Source organism: Ptychodera flava, chromosome 16 (assembly GCF_041260155.1).
Source record: "Ptychodera flava strain L36383 chromosome 16, AS_Pfla_20210202, whole genome shotgun sequence".
Taxonomy (NCBI): Eukaryota; Metazoa; Hemichordata; class Enteropneusta; family Ptychoderidae; genus Ptychodera; species Ptychodera flava.
The window spans coordinates 23,868,510-23,887,454 of record NC_091943.1 but is presented as its reverse complement, the minus strand read 5'-3'; the positions used below and the strand labels follow the sequence as shown (position 1 = coordinate 23,887,454).

Sequence of the window (18,945 nt, the reverse complement as noted above, 5' to 3'; positions counted from 1 at the left end):
GGTCAAAACCTCACTGCAATTTGCATACATAGTGTTCCCCATCAGCGAATATAATAAGATAAAAAATGTATCAAGAATGGTAAAATGTAGGTTATATGTAATTTGTTTGCAACTAGAAAGGAAGCAATCATATTTACAGTAATGGCAAATAATCATAATTTCCAATCATTGATATCAAACCAAAGAAAATTGTAATAAAACCTCAGTCTATGTGATTTAGGTGTGCCCAGGGTCTTCAATCTAGCCGGCCAGTTGTACCCTTGTCACAGTGAATTTAATCATTTAGGTGGAATATGTTGAGTCATACTGTGATGTACGTCACGTTTGCTCGTTTCACAATTTAATTGTAATGCATTACAAGTTAGATAAACCTTGAATAATGATGATTTACAACTAACCTAGCAAAAAGGATTACATCTCGTGCTTGAAACATGATATAAATTTTATTCACTAGTACAAAGTTTACCAATGGAAATCGTATAAAAGTATGCAAATACCATGATAGTGACTCCTTCACTGTAGTGAAGGTATATATAAACAGGTGATCATGTTATATATGACGACAGATCGATATGGCCAAAGTAATTAAATTCTTTGTTTTGCATCCCCATGCATATTTGCTGTTGGTTTTCAAAAAAAAAACACTGTTTGAGTAGGACTTTGCCACTTTGCTTTCTTGCTCACAAATCTCTGCTGACAAATTTTGTAAAATTTCCTTCACACGCCTGCACGCTTGCAAAATGTCAAATTGAAGTGTAAATTATTGAGGTGAAAAAGAAGTTTGTGCTTTTGTTCTTGAATTGGCACTCATATCACATGTAAACAATCAAGTATATATAAAACTTGCATATTATAATTTAACATGTGTATAATTTAATTTCCATAGGTGCTGTTTAACTGCTTAATATTCACTTTACCTTTCAATATCATATTGAGCAGACATACAACAAGGAATTCAATTACTCTGGCCGAACCATTGATATGTAAAGTGTTCTTGCCATTGTATATTGTCAGCTAGATACTTCACTCTCTGTCACATCCTTACACTGATGAAATAAATTCAGCCTTTCTGAAACACTTAAAAGGCTTATCCACGGTGTCTAGGACACCTTGATTGCTTCCCTGAATAGAGGTATTAAAAGGCTGGCCAAATACTGCACAGTGAGTGCCAACTGGGTAATGTCTATTCATTTTGAATGTGATTTTACTGGCACAGTCACGTTTCATTGTTGTCAATGTGAAGGTTTTAAAATGCTTGATATGGTCATTGATCTCAAGAAAACAAGGAATTCTCCTTGGAAGACAATTTGTCCAAATTATTCAAAGAGAATACCAAAATGATTTCCATCTAGTACTTTTCAGATGAAGCAGATGTTTTGTGAAAGGCATTTAGCAAAATTTGTAAGAAAGCATCCGTCTTTCAGAGAATAATCATGAATTATTTTATCAATTCTCAAACTCATTTGACAAAAGTAGAGTGAGTAGTTTTGGTTGATGGCAAAATTCAATATTTTCTGATTAAAATGCATTCGGTGAAGGCAGGATGAAATTTTATATATAGCAAAATCAACATGTATGTCAAAAAATCCAAAAGATAATATTATCATAGTCAGATAACAGCAGCCTCATGGGTCACCCAAAGCTTTTGTTCAATTCTGTTATCAAAAAAATTGATTTCTTACGTAGCTTGGTTGACTAATCTTTGATCAGTTTTGAAACTCGAGCAAGTCATCCAGGCTTTATCTGTTAAGAAATGATATTTTTTTACAGTTTTGAAATGAGAAAATAATATCAGTGGGTATGTTTTGCAGGACGTAATACTTGAAATAACAATACAGCATTCATCAGCGTTCATCTTGATAAGCTTAGAAGGGCATTGGTCTGAGAAATGCATTTCTGTATCCTTCAAAGGTAGTACCATGCCCCTGTGAAGAATGCTTGCCTCAATGACCTTTGACCTTGTTTTACCTTTAGAATTCTGGTTTATGGACCTAAGGGCAAGGGGGATGTGTATGACAGTTCCAGGGAAATGGTGAATTGATGATACCCTCGAGAAATTGATGCTGACAGCGCCAAATCAAATTTATGTGTTCAAGGTGTGCTATTGTCAAACTTTATCCGATAACTTTTGGACTCAATGAGACGATGCCACAAAAAAGCCCCTAGATTTCTCTCACAAATTAACCAGCTATTGGCTGTACAGTATAGTCTTATGCAGCCTGACAGTTTAAAACTTTGCAGTGCTCAATTTTCAATATCGCTGTCAAAAAAACAGGAAGTTTGTAGTGAAATAAATTTTATTTATCCAAATTTTATTGTTCTTCACAGAATGTTTGTCTTTACATCGAGTAAATTATCTGATATTGTCATCTGTCGCTGTTGATGTATACGTATTCTGTTTTTAGACCATCTTGAAATTGTCAAAGTATACCGTAGTTTCTATATCCAACAAAGATGAAAGAATGAGATTTGAAAATTGATGCACGCAGTTTTTTCAGATATTGTCAATTTTCCTCATATTAAGCACTTTAGGCAGTTCTTTTGCTTGAACAAGACTTTAAACATATCAAATCAACAGTTATTACTATCAGAAAGATATTACAGCATTTGTTCTTAGGATACTTCGCTTTTGTCACATAGTTCACCGCTCACTTTGGGTAAAAGATTGAAAGCTAAGAGTACACCAACTTTCTATGAGTTAAAAGGCATGTGTTGGCACCAGATTGTCTCATCAGAAAATGTACCCACCAGATTACAATTTCAATGGAAAACAAAAGGCTTTCACACCTCCATAATCCTCTTACAATCTAGAACAAAGGTGATCCCAGGGATCACGAACAGTGCCTTTAACCCTTTGAGTGCCAAAGTCAATTTTTGTCCCTATATCAAAATATACACCAGTCAATTTTTTTCTAATTTTTGGTAAAATTTTGATAAAAACCTGAAGCAAATAAAATGTGATGTTCATTTGGTCCAAAATTGTCAAATAAATTACAGAAAAATTCACAAAATGGTGAAATCTTGCACGCTGTAATTTTGGTGGGAAAATTGCAGCCGCGCTCAAAGGGTTAAACATGTAAGACAAGAAATTACATTTGTACAGGTGTGTATGATTTGCTGCACAGTCGAGGGACTGTGTTTACTGTATGCTTAGATCAATTGATAAATTAAGCCATTTAAGAAGTGTGCAGTGATGAGCTTTATAAACTGGTAGATGACTCATAGTGTCACTTTATTTTATATCCTGCCATATAAAAGCAGTTACTATAACGACTACCGTACACAGTGAGTATAGAGCCTGCAAATTGGCACCCCATAGTGCGCTAAACAAATCAGCTTCAGGCATTTCCATGCCAATGTAACTTAATTTATACTGCCGCTAACAGTTTTATCAATAAGCCACTCATAACTGTTTTGATAAAATATCAGTCAGGAGCTAAGAGGTTATGATCTGGGCATTAGTGATACACTTTGAAAAGCCTGGATGCATAACTTGATTTTCCAAAATGATATGATAATCACAGTATACAGTAATTATATATAGCCCCCGTAGAATGAGCTAGGTCATTCCCAATATTCATATGATGATGATATCATGTATAGCATTCTTTTTATAGTAATTATTAAAATTAAATTTAGTCAAGGTGTAGGTGAATCTCTGTATGATTACTTCAAATGGTTGTGTTCACACAGTTAAGATTAATCATAAATTTTAGCTGTCACAATACAACACTGATCAATGAATACAAAGCTTCTATTTATCCATGCACTGACTCAGGTCATACAAGCAAGTCGTCGCCGGCTGCATCACGTGGGGTAGTATATTTACACCTAATCAACATAACACGTCTACTGTCTAAAAATATATAATGTATGCGTGTAATTTGTGTATGTATGTGTTTTGTGTGATTGGGGACTGATTAAAGCCTCAGTGTGTGGATCAGTGTAAAGCGTACATGTACGTTCAACCATGGTGGAATGAATTTCTCCTTGCGTGAGGCAGAAAGCTAGTAAGCCTCGGCATCAAAATGGATATACTCGGCCCAGAGGCATGGTACCATGACAGGTAATCCTATGGAAATAGAACTGTTTCAATTTTTTTTTTCAATGTACAGTGTATTAGTACCATCACTTGATTACGTCTATTGTTTTGCATGATGCTGGCATAAGCATTGGGGATGCTTGCAACCTGGCATTTCGCTGTGTGACATCTGGAAATTTGCTGACGGTCATGTTAGAGTATATCGGTAGGGGTAGGTGTACCGTAGTTGAAGGCATCTCCAATCTCTAATGAATGAATGTGCAATTGTCATAAGCATGTATTTCCAACTTTTGGCCCAAACATTATATTATCATGATCATCATGCTTCTCTTTCTACACTTTAGTCCTTTTTTGATAAGAATGTTTAAACTCACAGTGATCTAAGTTGTGCATCATGAAATTGAGCAGTATACCAGTATGTTTCATGATCATCGCTGATGTCTGTAATTGTCCTTCACACAATTGTTCTGGAAAGCATGGCTCTATTAATCAAAGAATACTTTTACCATGAAACAAATGCATATGCCTCCCGCACAATCCCACTTTATCCATTGAAGAAATCACCCATAGTTTCCAGCAACCAAGGCTTATTTACCATCTATTGGATCACTTGCGTGATTCCATAACTCTCCTGGACCATTGAAATCCCAAGTGACGTGGAATTCGATTTTCTCAAAAAGAAAAAAATTATGCAATTGATCTCAAATCCCATAGAAAGCATTACATGAATGTACGTCCAGGGCACAGTCTGCTTCATCGTGGCAAATGTTACGTTTTGACTCAAACATCGTCAACACCCCTGTCTGAGAAATTGTCTTGCGGCGTCACATATACCCCTCTAGTAGACTGCATAATTTACTGCAGTCTTTACTGTTTACTTGATAATACTGCTAGAATCCCAAACGTGACGTGTTGAGTAGTAAATTTTCATGTGGTGCTTTCGATTTATTATTTGATGTGGAGCTATTTGCTTTGATTCTCCTGTGAAATTTGTAAAAAAGAAGAACTGACAAAAAAACTTGTGTAATAACCATGATGAGAATTTAATCAGTGTGTCTGCTATTACAATGGAAGGATAGTCCTCAAGGTGCATTTTTCGGACTTGCAATATGTGTCTGAGCGTTAAAGTCAAATTATCAGACAACCGTTTAGCATATTCCCTCCTTCAGTGGCAATAAATGCAGCTTTGTGGTTATATGGCTATCAATTTAAGGAATTTTGTCAAAGCCAAGGCTGTGATTGAAGATGATCGACAATCTGCAATATGTCATCAACTCAGCAGTTGTCATATGTAAAATGTACATCGTTAGGGTATTAAGTTAGAAATAACCTTGAGTTTGACAGACATCATCCTGAGTTCAATGGAACATATTGATTTTCTTCCAAGTTCATGTATGAACTACAAAATTATATTATGCAGCTTTCCATTCGGTTTTAAAGAGTTCAATTTCTCCATGACCTAGCATTTTATTCTGCAATTCTGTTTTTTCTTGATGTTTAGTGATCTTCTAGATTGGGAAGAGGGAAATAATTAAAATAAACAAAAGCTGTAGATGAAGAAGAATAACAATATTGTTGAAAAAATAAATCATAATTGATGAACAAAAATAAATCATAAGCTTGTCATAATAAAACAAATCAATGTACTGTATGTTATTTGTTGTTACAAGTAGTTTAAGTCAAATTGTTTGTTTTGCTCCAACTGGACATTTTTCTTCTTTATGGACAATAGTAAAATGACAGTAATTACTGACCTTTAACATTGAAATGAATTCATCCAATTGCTGGATTTAGTTGCTTTTACTTTAATGGTATCTAGATTGTTAACAAGCGAAAGAACATTGAGAGTGTTTAATTAAAAATTTATCACATTCACGAGAAATACAGCTACAAAGTTTGTTAAAATTATAAGTTATGTCAATTTTGTAAAACAGAAAATGTTTTGCACTTTCTTAATTGAAAATATGAGGATGTTATCACATAATAAATATTAGCATTGTAAATAAGAAGAGCCTTTAGTAGATGAAAATCTGCCTAAATACATTTTGAGTAGAGTAGAGAGATCATAGAAGCAAGGAAGTCAAGTGAGTATGATTATTTAAATTACTACAGTAATTATTTATTTATTTATTTATTGAATTTTATTTAATTTTATGTTTATTTATATTTACTTTGGTAAACTAAAAGCTAAAACAAACAACAAGGACAAAATAAGCAACAATATTCACAAAAAAGGAATGTCGAAGAAGTGTGAATGTACCGCGGTGAAATATTTCTTTAGAAATTCGCCTAATTTCCACTTTGAATTCATCCTCGCAGCTGATGTGATTTTAATGAGGACAGAAACTGCTCATCTGTCAGTTGATTTTGTGATTCCACAAAACTCTGTCAAATATATTCTAATGGAGGTCTGACCCATTTGCATCAATATAAATATACTGTACTTGTGTTGACCTTGGATTATTTGGAGGTAAGCATCCAAGGTTAGAACAGAATCCAAGGTCATCGATAATGTAAATCATTAGAGGAATTACTTCTCAGTTCATATACACTGAAGTCAGTCACTCTTTTCCATTAAAGTGGTATGAATCAATTGAAAGCTTATATCTGACGTGAATATTTGTGGACAAACGCAGTTCAGAATACTTGTATATGTATGTATTAAACTTTTACATGTACATGTGCATGTAATCCAAAATTTACAAGAAGCATGCATTTCACAGACATGTTACTGTTCCTTGAATTTTAATTTAAAAAATCTGAGAAATCAAGCTCAAATTGATAAAAGTCTTTTTCCTTCTAAAAATGCCGCAGTTAGATGTTCAATGATAAGAATAAAGTAATAGCCAAAGATTCTTTTAAACTGCTATTATTAAATCTAGGAGCTTGCAAGAAAATTTACAGCACAGTGTCATGGATATTGTACAAATAAAGCTATGGCTAGTGTATGTGAAATAACTTTTATAGGAATGCTAAATACACCTGAATAGCATATATTATGCACAATGTAGATGTATCTCATGAACCATATGCTGCTTTACTTCTCTTCAATATTTGATTATATCTCACAAGATTTCAAATACATTATTCAGTCAATCAGCCAGTGTTATGCACAGGGACATGTAATTTTCATCAATATTTGTGACATGACATTCATACCGGGTAGCATTGTGTTCTGTATAGCCATACTGGTACTTTAACAATGACACATGTACATTTTGAATAAGCAAATTATCTGTGTATGGGGCAAAGTTTCTTTTCTTCACTTGTATAACGTTTAATTATGTCCTGCACTTGGACTCATGAATGACTCGTGGCCAGTCTTTTATTACACAGAACAGTGTCTCATTTGTACCACTTCTAAAGTTAATTATCACTCAGTCGTTAAAAACACGTTTACTTTCCCCAATTATACAGTCATTGTATTGCAGCCAGTAATGAAGTGTCCACCAGATAACGACTAGGTACATTAAACGATCCATTGACAATAGGATAAATTATTGCAGTTTTGAAGATACTATGCAACGTGTCACATCAAACTCGAATTGGCAGTTTAATTATGAAAAAGTGTGATTCTACAGTGTATCATTCAACTTTGTACATGTATCCAGAACGTATTTATTTGCAGTGTATACACGTATACCAGCATCACTGATTCACTTTCAAATTTGGAACCAGGTCATGAGTATATATCCCACCGCTGCCACCATCGTAACATTTATGCCTCTCAGTTTGATGTCATCTTGTCTCACATAACCTATCTAGTATTGAAATTTCATCCAGTCATTTTGGTACTTGAATCCAGGCAATTGGAAGTGGCCTCTGTCACAAGTTGTTTTTCATGACATAATTTCAGTCTGCTTTTCAAGACTTTAAAATTATATTGTTGACAACAAGTTTTATAAATACCCTAGCTTATAACTGATTCACATATTGTTTAATCCTTTTTTGGAAATTATGGACTTCTTATTGGTGGTAATGCAGAAAGCAAATACTGGATCACATCAGTATTTTGTTTAAAATAAAGCAAGGTGCCACATGCCCAAGAATGAGTATACCAGGTAGACTGTCATATACCGGTATACATAATTCCGTAGGCATACCGGTATTATACTTGCCGCCAAACTAATGACAATTGCCAGTCATAAAATTATGTAAAGGAGTGAAATTATTTTAGGATATTATTTTGCTTACTGTATTGAAACATGTTTCATCACGCGCAATATTGATCAGTAATGAGGGAATCACTGTATCATGTTGGTGGTAATTTTTATTGCCATCATGAATGCATGTATAGTACGGTATACCTGGTCCAGTAGTTTTTCCCTTTGATGCCCTTGATGTTAAGGTAGAATGCGCCTTGGGGATAGATAATCGGACTCTAAAACTTTTACAATATTCTTTCAGCCTACCCCTTGTGGGGGCTCATTTTGAAACTTATGAAGTAAACAACATTTTCACTGGCTTAGTTTTGTGAAATTCTTGAATTTTATTTCCCCCATGGAGATAACACTGCAGGGATGGCAGTTATGTTTAATTTTGAATATTGGGAAATATTGGGTAATTTCTCTAGTACCAATATTTGCATAGTGATCCCCAATTTTAATTTTTTATCCTTGATTTTGAAAGAAAGAGGTTGAAAGTTTGCTTGAGGCAAGTTTGAGCAAAAGTCTTAAGTCTGTCATTTTCTGAGGTACCAATTACATCAATCTGAGTGATGAGACCTACTTGCGGCTCAATTCTTTACAAAAAAGGTTTCTTAACGTTTGATGCAGCCTGAGGGGTATATCTCGGGGGAATATTGACATAATTTTGGCATTACAAGTCTCTTGTAATGTATACAGCAGTGACGATCTTTATCTGCATATTGCTGTAAAGCCTCCTCAGTGAGTGAGTTCAAGTGAGAACTGACCTTGCGTGTGCCAATGCATTAGCCTTGTCAGTCTTATAGAGTTCATCATTAATCACAGACACAGGTTGTGCTGGAACAGTGTCAAAGAGAACGTACCATCAAAAAATGCTGTGATTCATTGTGGTCTGCTCCTGTCAGCTGATTGGTTAACAGACCCTGGTCATCTAAAAATGAACGATATTTATGGACCACAACATGTAATCCAACAGCTTTACAAAGTATGAAGTGGCAGAGCTTAGACCATCAAACCTGAACAAAGTTTAGATTTAAGTGCTTACCTGCCATTTCAATCTATCACGAACAGATCACGTGGGTCAAACCAGAACCATTATCCCATATAATGTTGTTTGATATATGAAAAACAATAAAAATGGTTAACAGTATTTTGTGGTCTAAACTTGAGTCAATCACAACATATTTTTTAAATTTCTGCTTGCTTGCTTGTTTACCATTAAGTTTGCCAGCAAACTGATGATTATTTTCACTCTTATTTACAGGGTGCGGGTTGAATTCTACATCAATGAAAGGTCATTCAAGGAAAGATTACAACTTTACTTCATCAAAAACCAAAGATCAAGTAAGTAATCAATATTTAGCAAGTATTCTGATGCATATTTTACAAACACAAACATTCTTATCTAATATAAAAAAGACATCCTACTCCGCAAACATGTTTCCATAAAATGTGAAACTATGCCATAAATTTTTAAGAGCAAGCTTCAATAATTCACTTTTCTAATGCCCATTAATACTTGTTTAGTCTCTTATCAGCTTTACTTCCACCTACAGACTTTCTTATTTCTTCATTCTGTGTACCGTATAGTGTATAAGTAAAATTTATGATTTAAGGCAGTGTCTAGGCAGCATTGTGTACCCTCCCCCCTCCCGACCCACCCCAATCTTTAGAAGAGGATGTGACTCTGTATATTATCAGAAAGTGACAATATATTGTAATGTCCCATTTCAAGACTTTTATCCCCCTCAGTGTTTGACACAAAGGGTATGGTTTCTGAAATAATGGGTAACCTACAATTCTGCAGCATGTAGATGAAACATAGTACTTCCTCAAGGTGGTTCTCAGTGATGCCTGCAGTGTGACAACAAAGACAGAGAAGATCATGTTTTTTTTCATAAGAATGAGTATGGTAACAACAGTATAAAAGTCTTAATACATTTAAGAATTGTTTCCAAAACAAATGCCAAGAAAAAAGGCAGCCGCAGCAACTTTTGCAACTTTTAGGAAAATTTCTGTCAAAAGGATGATGATGATGATGATGATGATTGTAGCTATTAGTAAAGTACTACTGCAACTGCCACTACCCCTACATGTAAATTGCTGTTCTTTCCTTACAGGCCTACGGATTAGGGTTTTCAATTTCTTTCTTATGGCCGTATCATGCACCCTATACTGTGTCAGAGTAATTTTAGATGATCATCGACACATTGCATGGTAAGTGTCAATTGTTACAAATTAACCATTAATTATTACAGACTAGAGGAATTTGGTGACATTCACTAATATTATGATGATTTTTACATTTGTGGTTATAAAAAATTGTTCAACATGTTTGTTAATAACAGTGTGTGTTGTAACTATGTACATAACTACCGGTATATACATCTGTTCAATGATATAGTGTTGTAGCCATTTCAGTACTCTTGACAATAGCAGTGCACAGTCAGTAGTTCAATGGAAAAAAATAAAATTAAAAGTTCAACTTTATTTCCTAGCTTCCTACCAATTCTGTGGCACGAAGTAAAAAGATGTTTGTGGATTGTACATGTACGTGCAAGTTACATACAGAAGAATATATCTCCTGATCAAAGTACTAGAAACTATACGCCATATATTTTGTGTATGTGTATGTGTTTGTGTATTAATTTGTACCGTTCCTTTTATTACATGTATATATTAGAGTTTTCAGATGTGCCATCACTGAACCATGGTAGGTAGGGGTTGTTGTTGAATATCGGATGTAGCCTTACTGTTTTCATTCCAGTTCTCAAATAAGGATATTTAAAATCTCTCTTTCTGTTTCTCGGTACAGTCATGGGTGTACGCCAAAGAATTTCAGCAACACAACAGAGAATTGGTGAGTCAAAGTGTGCATATTTCTTATTTAGCACAGTACATTACAGTCAATTGCACATAGCAGAACCTTTGATTTTAACTGATGTTGGTTGGTTAATTTAACCTTGCAGGTAAATCTAAGAACCAATGTGATTATATGGCATAAAACATTGAGGGACATAATCCCAGGAATGAAAGGTGTATTTTCAGAGTTAATTTCCGGGAAAAGTACATATAAATGTACACTTTATATCCAACACACTTATTGAGTCATAAAATAGCCACCTTTCAGGTGAAATAATTTTGTACTGGAGTAACACTATTCTAATATGGTCACTGAAATAAATTACAGAAAGGTAGTCCTTAAATTACCAACTATGGAAATCAATCAGACAAACCATCCAACTTCTTGATGAAAGTTTGATTACTGTGAGAAGGGAAAATCTGCTGGCGTCTCACGTCAAGGACTGACATTTGTGTACCTGAATGCAGTCATAAAGTATGCATTTGAAAGGAAAGTATAGGGTTGCTTTGTAGTCACATTACAGAAAATGTTCTGGCTCAGAATTCTTACCCGGTATAGCTTTGAAAGCTGTCGTTTTGTTGACAAAAAGCTTTAGAACATTGCATTTTGTATCTCCTTACAAGTGAATTAAAAATTAATGTTAGAGCTTTCTTGTCAAGATAAATTTGTCTGAAAAGTACTTCCCAGCTTAAATTTGGCCGTTCAGCAAAACTGAATTCTTGAAATTTAATGCGTGTGATACAGCCTTGCATTCAAGCTGGGGATGCAAAGTTTGAACACCGACGTCAGCTGATAATTGTATCAGCATAGAAATGTAATCAATCAAACTGCAGACGACCTCGCTTTTGTCCTGACATGCGAGACGAAGTGATATCTCCCATCAATAATGTATATTGTATGCAAATAACATTAGGAGGAAGTTAAAAATATTAATATTTAAGCTACATTAAGAAAAGAAGAAAGCAGCATTGTTATCAAATTCCTTTCCAATCAATATTAAAAAAATGTGGAGGCATACATTTATATTGATTAGACTATAACTCCAGGGACTTCATGCTGTACAGGTGTGTTTGTACTGGTGGGCTACATGTAAATGTATATACATAGACAATATACAATACACAATATACTTATACAAAATTGTTTAATGTATAGACATTCTTGGTAGCCAGAAATGAAAATTGTGTCGGACACTTATATTGTAAACACAACTGTTCAGATATACAGCAACACTCCTGTTAAGGTTTTTGCCACCTTTTTCTGTTCACAGATGAAGAAATCCAGGGTCCATGTCTGATAGTCATTATCATCCAAAACTGACCAATTTTAACCACTCCACTGGTCTGACTACTTTATATGATACATACTCCAATGAAATTGAACCGGTTTGATCAAAAAGTGCTTGCATTAAGTTAACCCTTTGAGTGCTGTAATTTTTCCCACCAAAATTTGAATGCAGTATTTTACTAATTTTTATGAATTTTTCTATACTTTTTTGATAATTTTGCCCCAAATGGACATCGCATTTAATGGGCTATGGTTTTTTATCAAAATTTTGGCAAAAATCTAAAAAAAATGACTTTTGTATATTTTATGAAGGTGACTAAAATTGACTTTGGCACTCTGAGGGTTAACCCAGGGTACGTTTCACCAACACTAAAATCTACATACATGTAGGTACTGGTTACAGCTACAGTGTCATACATAATAGATTGCTGTATTTCAAACATTCTAAAAAAGAAGAACATTAGACTTTAAAAAAATTTTAAATATTAATTTCAATATTTTACTCATCGCTGTCAACAGGTGGGGTCTGCTATGGGTAAATCGACCAGTATGGCTGTGGGCCTTGCAGGTTTCAATTGCCATAATCATGCTTTTTCAAACAGTACTCATGTTGTACCTTCAACACAAAGTAAGTGGGAATTAATTGCTGTCGTATCGTCTCAGAGACTGGATGGATACAAAACACCATAATTTTCATTATCCATCGAAGTTACTGGACCTTAACAGAGATAATTACAAACATTTTCCAACATTTCTTCATTATTTTGCCACAATTCATGCAGTACAGGCATGTTTATAATCACCATGGTGATGTGCCGTTCTAACACCCTACTGATACATGTACATGCCTCATCATATTGACATATTCTTTTATGAGAATGTGCAGTTTTAATAGGTAGACTTGAACAAAGAATCTATCAGCCAAAATACACAACTTACGTATTATTTTCAGAGAGAGACTATATGACTGTGGACTGGTGATGTGTTTTGTATGATATCTATATTTGGGATGAGTTATTTGCATATAGCAAAGTAATTATTGATATTGCACTTAATCAACATGCTTGCAATATCTTGATCAGGGGTTATTTGTAATACAAGTAGGCTGATACAACATATATGATGAAAACGCTGACAAATCCCATGTGTTTATTAATGGTTAGTAACCCCTGCCAAGTTTATATGTCACTATCAGGTCAGGTTCGTGAAAACCGATGTGGCATAACATGTCCTATGTTGCATATTAACCCTTTCACCACCATGGTTTGAACCAATTCCATTGTTTTCTATGGTAAAGTTGGACCTCTGGAAAGGGAAATGGGGGTGAAAGGGTTAAAGGCCCATGAGCTGCAACTCTGTGAAATTTGTCCAACCTCAAGGTACATGTACCTCCAATTTCCTCAGATATTCACTGCAATCTGCAAATCAACGATATAGATATTAACCCTTACAGGCCTAAACCCCTATATATAGGGATAGTTCTGGTAAGTTACCAGAAAGTCAGGCCTGTAAGGGTTAACTATGCCTCAACAACGTTTGCTTGTGGCAGAATAGGGAAGAAATTGAACACATTTTTGATCATTTTAAATTCCTGCAATTTTCAAAATCTTGCCATTTACCTGAAAGACAGAGAATTTTTTTTCAAAGTGGAGTGAATCCCTTTCCTGTCCTTTCACTTGGTTGCACCATGTTGTATTTGTAAAGATTCAAATGTGTACATGTACTATTTACGCTGTTTATCGTGTAGTACTAATGGAGGCAGCCATAATTGGATCCAGCACTCGTTTATTTTCTTACTGAAACCTCCCCATGCAGTCGCACTTAGTGGATAATTTTATTTGAGTAAACATCTCTGAGTAAGAACATTTCTGTGAACTAACTTTTACATACCTTTAAAATCATGAAAATATAATGCCAAAAGTTGCAGGGCATGTGCCTTTAACAAGATCAAAATATTTTGAAGCCCTTGGAGCTACTCTGAACACAATTTTTGTCAACATACTTGACCCATTCAGACATAAATGCCAGGTGGGTGAAAATACTTTAAGGATTTGACTCTATGGTACATTTCACTAACTTGTCAAATGGGAAAGTGACAGGCTTGGGAGGGAAAGGGTTAAAGCGAAATTGGTCCACTCCTATCGAAAAAACCATCAAAAACAGAACTTATGTGACACACTAAACTTCTATTATCGTAACAGAGCTCAAAAGTAAACGTAGAATTTAGTCAATCTCTCAGTGGTTATAGCTAGGCTGTAATTGTCAACTTCTATCAAATGAGTGCAAAATGGTAAAAAAATTAACAAGGAAAACAATAGGGTTGTATATGGTACATCTCCTACATTTTATATTCAAACAAATTTTGATTTGAGTCACCAGTTTTTATAGACAGAATTGATGTCTTTTGTCGAACAAAACTCAAAGAAAGTATGAAAGATAGCATACGTACATGGATGACCTTGTGTTCTTGCATACGGTATTGCATAAATTCATAGTAGAGGATTTGTGGCAACAGCTGTCACCCAGTATATGTACTGTCGCTCTTGAAAAGGAAATAAATATCAAAAATGTTGGAAGTTCAACACACAAAGTTCCTTGCGTATAAGTTCTTTTACCTTTTAATGGATGGTTTCCAATTGTAAATTAACTATGAAAATAGCACTATTTGTTCATCACTACTTTATTTTCTTCATGCTGGCTCTGAAATATGTAAACACTGTTGTATTTTTTCCTCCTTCAGGGAAACATTTGCCAACAGCTGATGAGCATAACTCGCATTCTGGAATTTTTGAACACAATCCCCTTTATAATCACAGTAAGTATGAACATGTTACAGTCACTGTTATCATGGAAACAAAAGGTAGAACCATGACAATCTGTTGGTTCCTGGCAAATTACAGAAAACAAAAGATAGAAAGTAAAAAAAGAATTTGGGTCACAAAAAGTTGACTTGAAAATATCTTAGCTAGGGCACGATGGGAAATATGCATAAGCCGTGGAAGTAATTGCTAATCAGTGGATTAAATTGTAAAAAAATTGAAAATTGAAAAATTAGTAATCTGTTAGGTGTACTCCTAGATTATCTACAATTTTGAAATATTCATTCCCCTGATTTTTGAAACGTTGATAAATGACTTTATTTAGCTCCAATGTACCACAAATGTTTACAAACATGGAGTCTTTGAATCAGTGAATAAGTCAAAAATGTAACCCACCATATTTGCTTCCAGAAATTTTGAAATATGTAAAATGCATGCATTAAATTTAGTCAACTGATGGTGTGAAGTATTTTGAAGAAAATCTGATCGTGTTGATTTATTTAGAAAGTGGCAGATCCAAGGAAACTTTGTAAAAATAGTAATTGTTTGAGCAGAAACGGGCATATACCAGAGGAAACTGTATTATTTTCACAATATAATGCTAAAATAAGGACAAACAAACTAGGGTCAAACAAGGTCAAATGATAATAAAGTTTTAAAAGTAAGTTTTATTTTCAAACCTCACTTTTTACTGATCCGGCTAGGAAGTTTAGAACTTTGTCATTCAGAAAAGACAGAAACTAATATTTATAGACTGCAGCACTGATTCATCTTTGAATAAGATTATTGGTTTCGAAATTTGTCTTTATCCTTGCCTTCGCCAATTAAGCTGACTGAAATGTTGCACAATTCAGCCATTGCAGAGTGACATGGATTAGACGTCTATTAGTTCCAATAGCACACATGGTATTATCTTTGGCGAAAGTAATTTTTTCAGAACAGTTCTCAGTCACTTATTGTGATTTAGCAGTCTCAGAGAGTGAAATGAAAAATTGCTTTGGTATTTTTATTCACAAACAAATTGTTGTCTGTGGAAACCTGAATTATTCGTAAAAAAATTCATAACATTTCGGCCATTACAGCATCAGAATCTGCTGTGGGTCTGCCACATAGAATAATGAACAATCACAATAATGAGAAAAATTTCGTGTAATTATTTTCACACAAAACAAACACAAGACCAGCTGATACAGTACACAGTACGACACTTTAATGGACCATCTTTCATTCATTCTCCAGCTATTCTGGCCTCCGCTAAGAAACCTGTTCATCCCTGTATTTTTAAACTGCTGGTTAGCCCATGCAATTTTGAAAAATATGCTGGTAAGTTAATCAAAGTAATCTGTTAAGCAATGTTACATGTATGTCACTCACATAAATACCGTATAACGGCAGCCACCTGCATCAGGTACAGTTATATGAAGATGCAAGCTGTCGACTCAGCAGACCGTTAACCCTTTTGAGTGCTGTAACCCTTTTGAGTGCTGTAACCCTTTTGAGTGCTGTAATTTTTCCCTCCAAAATATTGTCCAACATCTTATCAATGTTCATGATTTTTTGTGTAATTTCTCTGATAATTTTAGACCAAATGGACATCACTTTTCATCAGGTATAGTTTTTGATCATAATTTTTGGAAAAATTTGGAAAAAAAATTGACGTAGTTATATTTTATAAAGGCGATAAAAATTGACTTCAACTCTCAAAGGGTTAATGATACACTGATTCGTGAATACAGTTGATGTGGTTGATGTGTGCATTTACACCTATAGATGAAATCGTACCAGACAAAACCTTCCCCTTCCCCCTCCCCTTTTATCTGTAAACAGGTCCACTTTCTCTATGGAAAACGATGAGTTTGGGCCAAACCATAGTGTCAGAAAGGTTAAATGGGGGGTCTTTACTTGACAGCCACAAATTTTTAGCTCATATTTGGTTTTATATATAAATACCAAAAAGAGCTTATATGATGACTGTATGTCTGTATATTTGTGGGTATGTGCGGATGTATGTCCGTCACACACAAAGGCTCCCATACCGCCAAAGCTACCATCTCAGTATTTGGTGTACAGGTAGATGTAGGGGTTGAGATGTGAATTTGTTCAAATGAACATATCAGTGTCAAAAATGTGCAAATGAGGTAAGAAAAAGGGAAATTCTGCATGTGTGCAGGAGTTACATGCCAGTAAGAAACAGGCAAACTCCACTTATCTTGAGTCATTTCCTGTCATTGTTTATGAACTGTTACATATTAACAGAACTGCCCAAACCATAGACAGTAGAGGGGAGGAAGACCGTCAGTAGAGGGGAGGAAGACCGTCTATGGTCAAACTAAGAGGGGCTAGCTGCCTTTCAGCTATGCATATTGCTAAAGTTGACCTCCAGTACCTAAAGTTTCAGACCTTAATTACTTTTGTCACTCTTGTTTTTCAGATTTAAATATTTCTAGGTCTTGTTGTTTTTCTGGTTGTACTGTGCAGAAATCATTGTCATAACATCAACGTAGAATTTTCCTGCACTGAACAGATAGAAACAACATTTATTGTTGATTTTTGTTAACCCATACTGGTATGTACCAATTCTGATCAAATTTGAGCGACACCGTATAATTGCGGTATTTTTCTACTCATGGTTCCCTTTCCAGTACCGATAGTTTGGTATACAGTGTTACAGCTAGCACACCTCTTGTTGTTAGGGTAATCCTCTTTCTCCCAAGTGGTATTTACTTCTATGGTTTGTCTATCGAGACTGTTAGAAAGAGGATTAATAATTAAAAGCAAATCATGGACATTATGCAAATGGAAAAATTACTCCCAGTTTACTCCCATAAGGGCCTCATCTGCCTCAGTGTTCATTTCTATGTTTATGTCAACCCACCATGAACAAATTCTATACATATCGCTTAAATGACGAAAAACATTGCGACACACCACTTATTGAACACACATTGATTTTGATGACTCAGAGCTTGTCAACTTCATAACATAGAATTTGCTGAATGAATTGCTCAAGTTTACTGTAAGTGTATTTTGTCATTGTAAAGCATTGCGTGCTTTCATGAACACTAATTGGTTATCCACACTGGGACACCTTTATATTGGCATGTAATATTCTACGGTATACAATAAAAACGCCAGCCTATTCATGATAAATTCCCCCAAGGAGATCTTTTATTCAGTCATATACCTGTCAGAAAACAGCGACTAAGCTGTTTCAGTATTTGGACTCGTTAATTGAGTGAATATTTCAGTATTTAGACGAGTTAAAGTGATTAAACATTTTTAAAAGCATTCTTGAAAGCTGATGTGAATTCAAAACTGCAGATTGAGTGGAGATATGGGCCAAACATGGTATGTTCAACCAGGCATAATATAGTTCAATCTTAACAAAATATCCTGGGGAAAGGACAGGATGTTTTTAAATTTACCAATAACAATGACAATCTAAAATCATAAGCTTAATCATAAGCATATGTAGTGCTATTGAAGGCTATGAGATGAGTGCAGGGTTATTTCAGATGCAATTTTTTAATTTACAAATTTTAAATGCCGCCTTATTCAATATTTATAGTGTTCTGTGCATCTTTTACTGATCTGTATGTTTTTCAAACTCAGACAGGAAAAGCTAGCTCTTGAATTTAGATAGTATTTTGGACTTTTTACAAGGATTATAGTCGTGGGTGTGTCTATTTTAGGAGTGCTACAAATGAATTTTTCAATCTGGTTCAAAAAAGTCAAATTACTCTAAATATTTTCACAAAGTATAATAATTATATGCATTATTTGGTAACA

The 18,945-nt window shown here is 34.6% G+C and overlaps 1 protein-coding gene across 29 annotated transcripts in view; it reads left to right on the top strand.

Moving 5' to 3' along the window:
- LOC139114378 (potassium channel subfamily T member 2-like) overlaps positions 1 to 18,945 on the top strand; it is a 165,719-nt gene that overhangs the window by 95,198 nt on the left and 51,576 nt on the right. For 25 of the 29 annotated variants that reach the window (XM_070676082.1, XM_070676077.1, XM_070676068.1 and 22 more), the window contains exons 2-7: positions 9,452 to 9,531; positions 10,308 to 10,404; positions 11,003 to 11,047; positions 12,857 to 12,965; positions 15,078 to 15,152; positions 16,396 to 16,479. In XM_070676082.1, coding sequence (XP_070532183.1) covers positions 9,452 to 9,531; positions 10,308 to 10,404; positions 11,003 to 11,047; positions 12,857 to 12,965; positions 15,078 to 15,152; positions 16,396 to 16,479 — 490 coding nt within the window. Of the gene's footprint in view, positions 1 to 3,917; positions 4,067 to 9,451; positions 9,532 to 10,307; positions 10,405 to 11,002; positions 11,048 to 12,856; positions 12,966 to 15,077; positions 15,153 to 16,395; positions 16,480 to 18,945 lie in introns of those variants that run through there. The other 4 variants (XM_070676087.1, XM_070676073.1, XM_070676067.1 and 1 more) reach the window with 3 other exon arrangements.